Here is a 12,508-nt window from a genome sequence, read left to right on the forward strand (position 1 = left end):
AGAAGCTGAAATCAATTCAGTCTGTTAGTGTTAAAGTTCATTCAGAAGAAACCAAGCTAAATTTTTAAGTTTACTTTTTTTCAGAAAAATGTTTTGTTTGTGTAGATCAATATGTCGGACGCCAAGATTTAGGTTTCAGTTTGTACGCTCAGTATCCAACCTCAGTACTCAACCAGGGAATTACACAAAATTATTACAATCAAAATAATTCTAAGTAGTTCAATTGCACGTAGATTAATACTTATTTAGCAATTAAAATGAAAGGTGACATTGCTTGCCATAATAAAAAGCCCAGGTCTAAGAGATAAATTTCAAATTTACGGTTCACATAAAATACAGGACTTATCTTTCATTAAGATGAGATAATTTTGTTTTGACTCTAGACTGTGAGTCTACTGCATTGAACATGTACTATTATGACTGGAACCCACCGCTACTGGAGTTTATCAGTAACCATAAACTAAAATCTATAGACCTTGAACCAGACCTAGCTCAGCTCTCAAACCCGGAGCTAGTTCAGTATTTTGTTCAGATCTCTGCAAACAACGGGTTAAGAGATACATTTGGAGATGTATCCATGCTTACTGCTGAACTGGAGAGGAGAGTACAATTCTTTAGTTTTGAAAACCTGGTAGAGTGTGTTAAAGGGCTAACTGCGTGGCCCGAGGCTCCCAGGTAGATTAAAAATCAGCCAAATCACAAAGAATTCACATAAGATACGATCACCATTCTCGTGTTTTTCTTTAATATTGTAAGAATAAGAAATAATGAACAAACCATAAATTCATCATATAAGATGTCGTTTCATTGATAAAAAGGTCAGAAATTATGTGAATACATTTTTCCAATTTGTCTTTAAAGATTTAGAACTTCAACTACTAGGTTTACACCATCTTAAAACTGCATTACATTTAAAGCAATAAAACATTTTTAATGTATAAGTAAGTGTTTTTTTGTGCAGCTGAGGATATTTCAAAATTGGCTTTAATCAACTTTTAGAGATTTGAAATATTTTTAATTAAAGGGACTGTAGATATAATTTCAAGTGCCTCTCCATTTAAAGAGTGATATGTACGATTCACAATGGTATCCTTCCAACTTCTTTCTGATCAAAGATGAATGAGATATCCTTACTTCTGAAGCTAAAATATTATTTATTTTCAATTGTAGCTTTCCCTAAAAATGTGCAAAATTGTGCAAATTTTTTCGATATCTCTAATGCAGGATCATTGTCTTGTTCATATTTTAGGAAGAAAAGTTTACTGTACCGAGTTCCTAATAAACTTGAATTCAATATCAGACGGATCTATGATTTATTGATGTAAGTAAAGGTAGAGTTACAATTTAGTTTCTTAATAAAAATTTTGCTATTTTGAAAATCCCAAATCCATTTTGTAATTCTAATTAATTCATAAACTCGGATTTGATTGGATTTTTATTTTCAACCTTAAAAATAGAAAAAAATTCTTTTAAATAATCCGTGTTCAGTCATTGAAACATAAATTCTCTACTTGTATTTAACCTTTGACAATCCAATACCAAAAGTTTCTGTTTTCGAAATTTATTTTCATTAATTTATTTATAGCCTAAATTAATAGATCAATGATAACTTCCCTATAATAGTTTTGACAGCTTATTGTGTATTGTTCAATTGTCATGACAAAAAAGGCTTATTTTAAACATATGATTTTCAGTTATCTTCGAATATTTACTTTGAAAATGTTCCAAACTTCTTTCTTTCCTTTATTTTTTTTCTTCTTTTAAAGATGTGACATACATACATTACACATTTAATATTAAAGAGGAGAGTGCAATAGAAGAATGTGGATGAAGAATTGTAGTCCTGAATACTATATGTCAACTACATATTCAAATCTAGGTACGTGAAAAAGTAATATTTATAAGTTTAAAGGGACTGTAAGCGTAATTTCAAGCGACCCTTAATGCATAGATGGCAATTCCCTATTCACAATGGTACCCTTGAAGCCTTTATTTCGAATATGTGGAAATATTGCACAAGTCGTTTTAGTAGAGAAACCACAACTGAAAATAATCAGTTTTAAATTTTATAACCTTGGTAACTAGTTCAAAGTTGATTATACAAAGCTTTTAAGGGTACCGTTATATAGAGTCACTTAAAATTACGCTCACATTCCCTTTATGTAAGGTTTTTTTGAAAAGAAACATATCCTATTGAATTGAAAAGTTAACATTTCTTCCAAAGGCTGCTCTATTGTTTAATTTCTTGAAATAATTTTGAAATGACAAGAGCTGATAACTTTTAAAAGAGTCTTAAACCTTCTCGAAGTTTTGAATGCTGATCCGTGACTCTGCCCACTAGGAACAAAATTGTCAAAATTATGTCCAGTTATAATTTAAAGCTTATGTACATTGTAATTGGCCAAGATTTAACAAACTGTCTAAGTGGCATGTACAAAATAATGATTTATTTAAATTATTTGACGTATTTTAGATAAAATACTGGAATTGTGTGAAGTGTGGAACACTATAGATCTAATTAATACGTTTAATGCTCAGGGAACAATGAAACATTTTATAAAAAATATAATTTCCTTTTAGACTATTTCCAATTGCGAAATTTTGTTGTGAAAACAATTTTAAATTCAAAATCTATTTTTGCATTTTGTGATGCGTAGACTAGCTACAACGTGAAAGGTTTCTGAGAAATTGGATTTTAGAAGATATAGAACCCAACCTTGATCCTGCACAGTATGGAAATCAAAAAGGAACAGGAACTGATCATATGTTAATATCCTTAGTAGATAAAATCCTATCTCATCTAGACAACAACCTAGGATCCCCTGGAGTACTAGCAACTATGTTGGATTGGTCAGCTGCTTTTGATCGACAATGTCCCACTCTAGGGATCATAAAATTTATGAATCTAGGAGTCCGTCCTGCTCTTCTCAGTGTAATATCAAGTTACTTGTCAAATAGATATATGTCAGTAAAATTTAATGGAAGTACTTCTAAAACATACCACATGCCGTGAGGTGGTCCACAGGGTACACTTCTTGGAGTACTGGAGTACCTAGTTCAATGCAATGATAATGCAGATTGTGTTAGTACTGACTGCAGATTTAAATATGTTGACGATCTAACTATACTTGAACTTCTCTATCTATCCAACCTTTCAAAAGCAATATCCTCATATAACCATAAGCTGCATGTTGCATCAGATATTGGTATTGATAATATTTTTATCCCTCCGACCAACCTTCACACTCAGATATGTATTAACACAATATCAGACTGGACTGAACAGAATAAAATGATGCTTAATTGTGAGAAATCCAACTATATGTTATTCACCAGATCTAAATCCAACTTTAGTACCAGACTGAAACTTAATAGCTCTAACCTCCAAAGAGTCGAATCAATGAAGTTACTTGGAGTCTGGATAACTGAAAACCTAGATTGGGATACTAATACAAGAGAAATATGCAAAAAAAGTTATGCCCGATTATCCCTACTCTGTAAACTCAAGTTTATTGGCATGAACCTGAAAGACCTGGTTAGAGTTTACATTGCGTATATATATACGTAGTATTCTTGAGTACTGTTGTGTAGTATGGAGTTCCTCTTTAACCATAGCATAGGGTGAGGCCCTAGAAAGGGTTCAGAAGGTGTCCCTAAAAGTTATTCTAGGCCCAGTATATGTTAATTATCAATCTGCTCTATCAGTTCTGGAACTAGAAACCTTAAGGATTAGAAGAGAGAAACTTTGTTTATCCTTTGCTAAAAAATGTCTAAAATCTCAAAGGCATTCTGCCCTATTCCCTGTAGAACCGGTCACTCACAACCACCAGCTACGGAACGTTGAACTATTTACTGTCAACTATGCTAGAACGGAGAAATACAGAAAATCTGCTATTCCCTATATGCAGAGAAAATTAAACTTCCTATGATATAACCTTATCTTAATCTGTGATAAAACCCATGATATATTCAATTATATTCTTATGAGAATGTTAATCATATTATAATATGTATTATGATCTTGATTTATTTCTAATAGATCTTACTTACTCACTTTACTTACGTGAAAACATTCTACGTGCTATAGCAAAGCTCACGAAAGTAGATCAGTTCTGTCCTTTTTTCAGCAAGCGTATGCTTTCGATCACGACTAGACCCAACCCAGTAGACATAAATATTTTTCTTTTTTTGTACTTATTTTGTGAGTAGATCTGTTTTAAATGAAAAAGTATACAAACACAACTAAGTTTTAAGATTTTTGGATAAGAACCCAAAAACGATTGAGTTCAAATTAAATAAACAGGCAGTCAAATTAGGCAAATAATGATTATTAATAACTTTTAATGGACTCATCACAAAATATGGAACTTGAAAGAAATCCAAATTTTGGTTTCCAATCTTCGTCCTTATCAATTTGAACCGCGTCTAGACGCCGCTCAAATATAAGACGCGGTTTAAACACGGTTGGTTCCACTTGAAAATCAGTGTTTCGAGATTTGAGCCGGTGCTCAATTGAAACCGGTTATTGGTGGTTCAGCGACGCGGTTTAAATTCTTTGAATTCAGCCTCTGTATACAAATCTCTTCAATATCTTACTTCATTGATCTGTTCACCCAGTCGTTCAGTGTTCTGACGATAAACAAGATCGGGAACTCCGAGAGGAATTCTAATTCAAGGTTTAGAAGATTTGACAAGGATACCTTCGTTAGGTTTATGAAGTTGGTTGGAAACTCACAACTTGGTAAGGAAATTATCTTAAATAATTGGTTTTTTACTTTTTTTCTAATTAAGTTTTTTTTACTAAAAAAATATATTATTTATTTGGAGCCAATAATTATTTGTTAGGAACATTTCTCTGTTGTTAAAAGATGAAATTTTATTCAGAAATTTTAAGTTAAGTTTTTCAAGTTGTGTTTGAGATTTGAATTTATAACAAGTAGTACATAGATTTTTATTGTTGTACTGTAGGTGATGGGTTTCATAAGTACTACTGTACAATCAAGTTCCTTGATCATTTACCAAATATGAACCTTAAAGAGATTACTTCAGTAACTCAGGTATACATAAACTTTATTTTTGAGAGCCAAAGATCGGAACTTAGGCGCTAGATATCGCTAATCTACGCAATTTTAACACCTTCGACTCATTATTCGTTAAAAATGGGAAACCAACCCATATTTGAAAACGAATACCAAACTCATCTATATATAAATTTAGCTTGTCTGTCTGGTTGTTTGTCTGTCTGTTTGTTTGTATCCAATAAACGTCCAAACGGCTGAACCAATCGGGCCCAAATTTTTTGTGGGACATCACGTGACTACAGGGAAGGTTTACGAATGATAAAAATTAAAAAAAAATTGTTTTAAAGGTTTTTAATTTTGTAAAAAAAATTAAATTCTTGAAAATTTTTTTCTTCTTTCTTTTAAAACGTGAACAAAAAGAACATGTTCACAATTTAAAAAGAAGATGGGCGCGAAGCGCCCTAAAAGCCTGGTGTTATACATTTCTGTATTCTTAGTTTAAAGTGCTATCATTTTATTCTACATCAGATATTTTAAGGCCTTTGTGAAACAAAAGTTTTTCGGGACACGAGACCATCCGGTAGAGATTAAACTAAGGAGAGATTTAATCCGTGTTCTCCTGGATAATCTGGAGAACTTGGAGTCAGATACTCTAAGTATTGTCTCAGCCTTTATATCTCCCGTAGGTTCAAGGTACGATAACCAATCTTTTTAAGATTAATGAGAGACGTAGTTTTTACACAAGTTATAGTTTGAATATGAATTATATTGAATGAATGAATTATAGTGTATTTAAGGAAAAGCTAGTAAGATGCAAAGTTTTTAATTCTATAAACTACTCTTAGCTACTCACGCTACATTGAGCTTACTTATTTAACTTACGTCCTTTACGGAATGGAAAACTCTAACCTTTTTCTGATTATTTTAAGAAATATTAATGGTATTTGTCGGATAATTATATCTTGTAAAGTTGTAGAATTTCCGAAAATATGTCCATTGTCCAAGTTATTATAGTATTTATAAAAATATCATTTTTCAAAAATATGTCCATGGTTATGCTAAATTGATAATATAATTGAAATATCTTGAATTTTCTGTAACAATTTTGATATTAAGGCATCTGGTTGAGGACTGTTTACTCCTACAGGATAGTATTTATGAATCTGGAAGCATGTCAAGGTTGGAGATTAGTTCACTGATAAACCTGGCAACAACCTCATCCAGGGTCGGAGTTCATGCTGTTCATAAACCCTTTCTAGGCAAGAGAACAGACTTGTATTTAATGTGCTAAAAACATCCGTTAACTGTGCGTGCTTCAACTTTGGATTGTCAGGCTCAATCAGCTAAACCGGTAGTACCACCCCTCCCCCCTACACCCAATGGGAATCGTTTGAAGGGCGTTGTGGGCCGGGATGGAAGGGGGAGGGGACATACGGTGGAGGTCTGGTGGGTCCATCACTGGGTCCTTTTCAGATTACTTTTCTCTACAGTTCATAGAAGCACCTGGATTCATCCAAGTTGGGGCCAGGGGGGGGGGGAATCCAGGCTTGTTTTTATTACTCTTGATTAAGGTCTCAGGGATGAAGATAATCCTAAAAATTATTTGTGGTTTTCTGAAGCTAATTATGACTTCAGTTTAATCAAGTTTACCTATGGGCCTTTTATCTTTTCTTTATTTTTAACTCATCATAGACAGCATTTAAAGAATTAATCCTTTTCAATTTGTTAATATAAAAGTTTAATCATGGTTTCATCCTTATCTAATACCTAATAATGTGATATATCATCATAATTTCAAGATACCTCTCATTAAATTGAATTTAATGCCCGATTTCCAAGGTTTTAGAAGGCATATACCGTACCTTTTAAACATTTATCGACGAGTAATCAAGAGGAAGATATCGTTGTTTTTATTACTTCAAAATAATAAATTGTTTAAAATCCTTCTTTGCCCCTCAAATCACTTTTATAGAGATACTACAATTTAATTAAAGATAAAATCTATCTGTAATTTTGCACAGACGAAATCTTTAAGGTAACTTTGTTAATTGAACATGCAACTATACTATTCAAATAAGCGTCATTTGAAATTAGTTCCGAAAGTGCCTTTAACACTGATTGATTTGACCAAGTGTGTTTTCTACCCCAGACGAGATAGTGCAATATCTCTGCTCAGTAACAGATAAAAAGCTTCTCAGTATACCATTTCCTGTTATAAGGTTGGTTAATTTTGATTCGATCTTGATCATATCACGTTGTTGAGGATTTGAGTCTTTGCCACAAACTCTGATTTTCTAATCTCTATATCTTTGTAACCTATTTTCGTAGACCTTAGATATGTCAAACTATGAAAGGTTTAGATCCAAGGTTTGCACCATCAGGTTGCAAAGTTATATGGATTTGACAATTTGATTTTGCGGCAAAGACTTGCCCACTCCTGTATGCCGAGTCCATTAGAGCTTGATCCATTCAGGGTTCAGTCATGTGTTTGTTGCCTATTCTAAACCAATAGAAATAGTATGGCGATAACATCTAACCTTTTTTTCTATCTCATTATCCAATCGAGAGTTGTGAAAACTTCAATCGGCGCTATCAGTAAAGGACATATTTACTTCTACTGAAACTATAGTGTGCCATTGTACATATTCAATCAGGAATCTAAGAAATGTGTTAATCAACAGATCTTTGTTAATTATTATATTTTTTTTAGTGAATTGGCGTTAACGCTAGGATTGCAAAGAGATACTCCTAAGGGACGATATATCCTTACAAGAATCAGGTCTGAATAGTAAACAGTTAATTCATTGTTATTTTATCTTCCGAGTGGTGTATTTCCGGTGTCTGAACTTTTGTGTGGAGTATCATTAAAGGGACAGTAAAGGAAAAATGAAAGGGGGTATAGACTGAAAGCTAATCACTTTAGCTCTCGATCGCGACCCAATGAAAGTTTTATCTGATGTTCCTATCTCGAGAAGTTGATTTACAACTGTGTCAAATTTATACGAAAATTAATATATATACAATTTTGTATAAAAGTAGTGGGTTTAAATAGATCAAATTCAGCAAATAAGCAAATAATCTGAAAACGATAATATCCCCGAGAAAGCTAATTATTACTTAGGTTTACTCCAATTCTAATTTTATATTTGTTATTTCTATTTTTAATAGATTTAATTTAAAATATTATTTACACGTCCGAATTGCTTGACCAGAAAATCCACCAATGACAGTGCAGTAAAGTGGTCACGTGATACAGGCAGAGACACGTGATCAGTATACTGCTCTGCAATTGGTGATAGTTCTGGTCACGTGATTTAAGTTTAAGATTTTCTAAATTTTACATATATGAACTTTCGTATGATTTTAACACAGTTTTATATCAATTTCTCTAGATAGTAACATCAGATAAAACTTTCATGGGCCTCGATCAAGAGCTAAAGTGATTAGCTTTCAGCCTATACCCCCTTTCATTTTTCCTTTACTGTCCCTTTAATCCAATACGAACATTTCTAAATTTAAGAATCGATCCTCAATCCCTCATAACTTTATTATCCCTGCAGGATAACTTTATTATCCCTGCAGGATAACTTTGTTATCCCTGCAGGATAACTTTATTATCCCTGCAGGGTTTGACTACCTTGTAATATCCAATCAATGCTTGATCCCAAGATTCTCAGCACTAAAGTTCTGACTTCAGTAATCAGTCACACTGCTGAAAATGGACCATTAGGTTTTAAGTCAAAACACCTAAATTTTTTCTTTGGAATGAGTTATAATCTTTTTTTTCAGAAAATGCCACAAAGGGAATTTCGAGCAAATCAGTTTTTAAGAAATTGTAGAAATCATGTGCATTCACAGGTCTAAAATTAAACGAACAGTTTGTTTCAAGACTTTCATCCGCATCATCTTTATTCTGAATAAGCTTGATAAATCCTTGAAACTACAGTTACGCTTAAATTTAGACCTGAAAATGCACTTGATTTGTACAGCTTCTTTGATTTACTAAATATTCCCTAGGTGGCATTTTCTGAAAATTGAGATTATAACTCAGTAGACTGCATAATAATATATTCCAAATAAAATTTTAGGTATTTCGACTTGAAATCTGATGGTCCATTTTCAGCAGTGTGCAGTACACATCAAAATTACTGTTTTAAACTCGTACATTCCATTTAACATATATTGGAATCTCGGTGCAAGAAAAAACTGGATTTAGATTTCGTTTGTACTTAGAACTTGTAAAAATATTTCTAGATGTTCAAATCTTGGTCACTGGTTTTTATTGTTATCATTGGTTAATGATCAAAGAATGTTTAAATCCTTGAAAATGAACTACTTAATATATATGTTCTGTGTAGGGATTTGATTATTGAGCAGAAACCAGAAAATCTACAGAAGAAGGAAGCTGTTGTCTTCCTTCTTTCCCTCTCCTTCCTTCAACTATACAGCTCCAGGGCCTGGTAAGTTTTATTGTTATGAACCATGAACCTTGAGAGAACTAATTTAGTTATTTTAGTGACTTGCTCTTCTCAAGTCCTCAACTAACCGTAGAGAAAGACGGGTTAAGAAGTATGCATCGTGGGATCAGGTTTAGAAAGAAGATTGGAGCTCTTAACCTTGGAGGAAATCTACTCTCTCTCCAGGTACCGGAATATAAATGAATATTCAGGTCGGCCTAGGATATGTAGTATATACCCCCTTACGACATTTCAGGCCCTTAATGATACTGTATGGGTATGAAAGAGCTATCATGAATATCCAGGTTCTAAATTAATCATATTTTAGGATATGATGGAACTAGAGTATCCTGAATATCCAGGTTCTAAACTTATCATATTTCAGGGTATGATGGAACTAGAATATCCTGAATATCCAGGTGCTAAACTAACCATATTTCAGGGTATGATGGAACTAGAGTATCCTGAATATCCAGGTGCTAAACTAACCATATTTCAGGGTATGATGGAACTAGAGTATCCTGAATATCCAGGTTCTAAAATAACTGCGGAACTGGATGAGACAGTTAAGTGTTGGCTTCCTCTCCCTCTCCCAACTGAGGCAACTTTGGAAACCTTGGATAAGAAATATGTGAAGAACGGAATAAAGGTATTTTTCATTCTGTTTTCTTTTATTTTTACTTTGATAGTTAAACTTCTTCACTTCTTACATCATTTTCTATTCTTAATTTATTTTTTATTAATTGTACCGTTCTCGACCCTTAAAGGGGCTGTGTGCATATTTTTAAGTGATCACTCGGAGTATCACTTGAAATTACGAGTATAATAGAACCTTCACATATTGTATTTCTTTTTAAATAAAATTTTGCTGCTTGCAAAGGTAGTTTTATGCACACATTCATGTTTCTTCTTCTTGCTTTCATCCTGTTCCTCGACATTTTTTTCTTCAGATTTTCACTGCCATCGAGGATTTTGTTGGAAAAGGAAAAGTTTCTGAAACTTGTGTTTTTCCTTTCTTTGGTTGTATTTCCTACGTTATATACCTGAACCAAGCAGGAGAACCTCAACCTGTTCCCTCCCAGCTCATGCAGCAACCAATATGCCAGGTTGGTTTAATAGATAACATTTCATAATCTTGCTAATTTTAAAATTCGTTATTGTTTAGAATTTTTCCAATCTGTAAAAAAATTTGATTAATCAAAATATAAACGTTTTGTTTTAAATTGGATTTACTTCTTTTTCTTTAACAAGTTTTAAAGAAAATAATCGAAATAAGCTGGTGTATAGGAAAACTGAATTTGTGTTTTTTTCTGCAATACATGTTGCGGATATTATGTCATATTGCAAAAAGTTTATATTACAGAATCTTTTTACAGATTGAGAAATAACTGTTTAAAAATTATCAGAATTAATAGAACCAAATAATTTTTATAAAGAATTACAATGATTTTGAAATGTATAATTTTAAGTTATCTGTCTAGACGAAACGAGTTAGCTGTGATACAGGAACATGGTTAATGATAACAGCATTGAATGGAGAGCGGGATACTGGCTTAGGGGTAATATCATCATTGTTAAAATCATCGTTTCTTTTCTATATCTACTTATTAATGTATGCTTGATGAGATAATCTTCAGGTTCGGACTGGTGGGTTTCCAGTTTTGCTCCGGGTTGGTAGAAAACTAGGGTTTACTCCTGTTCTCCTGGATGGTTTTAAAATTGAGGATCTGGACGAAGAAAAATTTAGTATCTATATCAAGAATTTGCTAGAACAGAATTCAAATATTAAATGCAGACGTAATTTCAAATAACCTTGCATTTAAAGAGTGGCATGTAAACAACGGTACTCTTTAGACCTATTATAATTTCTGATAATGGATTAATTAGATATTCTCGTTTTTCTTACTAAAAATTTATCATTTTAATTTATGGCTTCTCACCTTAGCGAATCTATGCAGGTGCAGAGACAGGTAAGAAAGTTATTATTATTTCCCCATTGTTTCTCAGCTAAAGCTACCGTTGTGAATCAGACATGCCACGCAACAAATGGAGGAATGAGAACCATCTGTTCTTTTCAGATGCAATGTCCATCAGTCGGAGAAATAAATCTGATATTATCTCCTCCAGTATTAAACAGTATCTTACCAGTAGAGATATACAACCTAACAAACTACAGGTACGGAGATAATTAGAAAACCTTAGAATTATTGTTATCTGTTGTTGAAAATATTATTATTAGATTAGTTTGAGTGAGCTAGCATCTCTGTCTGTTGTTGAGAATGAAATATCAATACGGAATCTCATATCGTTCAGCGCTGAAACTGTAGATCACGCTTCAGCTGAGACGCAGTACACTAAGTTTAAGGTAAACAAAGATCAAGTGGGTAAACTATTAAATTCTAGAGAAATAAAAATATCATCTCCTACTAGCTTTAAAAAACAGGAAGACACCATTCTAAAATCAGTGAATTATTTCTTGGGTACTTCAAGTAGAAATCTAACCGAATTTTTTCTCTTTATTCTCCACATCTTCATCCAGTTTTTTTCATAAAGAATCAAGAATAAGACGTTGTATTAATTCAGGTTTGGATATCTGAGAGTCCTGATCACTATAAACCTGAACTAGCCCAGCTGTTGTATCCAGTATTTACTCATCTATATATCCGTCTACTCGTCAGCTCTCCTTCTACTCCTGGAGCTGCAGCAGCTCATAGGTTTCATAAACGCCATCTGTCTACCTTCCAGGTATATGTAATTTCAAATGACCCTTCAGGCAAGAATGACAGTGCTCGATTTACAACTGTACCCTTGAAACCTTTATCTGATCAATAATGTGGAAGATATTGTCGTTTTTCTTGGTTTAAAACTTTGAAGATAGAGAAACCACAATTAAAAATTATCAGTTTTAAAAATTATAAACATTGATATCTAATTCATACTTTATCAGAGAAAGCTTTTTAGTGTACCGTTATAAATCGGGCATTGCCACTTAGCATGGAGGGTTACTTTAAAATACGCTTACACTTCCTT

At 32.9% G+C, this 12,508-nt stretch overlaps 2 protein-coding genes across 3 annotated transcripts in view; both read left to right on the plus strand.

The window, feature by feature from the left end:
* On the plus strand, positions 1-11,357 carry LOC111695842 (uncharacterized). Of its 2 annotated transcripts, XM_023465297.1 has the most exons (17): positions 1-176; positions 384-675; positions 1,250-1,321; positions 1,803-1,879; positions 2,474-2,538; positions 4,618-4,741; positions 4,969-5,057; positions 5,560-5,714; positions 6,138-6,280; positions 7,171-7,240; positions 7,732-7,800; positions 9,380-9,481; positions 9,538-9,664; positions 9,978-10,127; positions 10,429-10,584; positions 10,960-11,037; positions 11,116-11,357. In XM_023465297.1, exons 1-17 carry the CDS (start codon positions 89-91, stop codon positions 11,287-11,289), a joined length of 2,031 nt encoding a protein of 676 aa, XP_023321065.1. In that variant the 5' UTR covers positions 1-88; the 3' UTR covers positions 11,290-11,357. The 2 variants fall into 2 exon arrangements, with proteins under 2 accessions (XP_023321065.1, XP_023321066.1); XM_023465298.1 differs by lacking the exons at positions 1-176; positions 384-675 and having other exon boundaries at positions 1,249-1,331.
* The window catches only part of LOC111695845 (transcription initiation factor TFIID subunit 5), a 7,888-nt gene continuing 6,708 nt past the window's right edge, over positions 11,329-12,508 (plus strand). The window contains exons 1-3 of the mRNA XM_023465300.1: positions 11,329-11,654; positions 11,718-11,843; positions 12,062-12,223. Coding sequence (XP_023321068.1) covers positions 11,511-11,654; positions 11,718-11,843; positions 12,062-12,223 — 432 coding nt within the window. The 5' untranslated portion in view covers positions 11,329-11,510. The remainder of the gene's footprint in view (positions 11,655-11,717; positions 11,844-12,061; positions 12,224-12,508) is intronic.

This window comes from Eurytemora carolleeae, unplaced genomic scaffold (genome assembly GCF_000591075.1).
Source record: "Eurytemora carolleeae unplaced genomic scaffold, Eaff_2.0 scaffold237, whole genome shotgun sequence".
NCBI classification, from domain to species: domain Eukaryota; kingdom Metazoa; phylum Arthropoda; class Copepoda; order Calanoida; family Temoridae; genus Eurytemora; species Eurytemora carolleeae.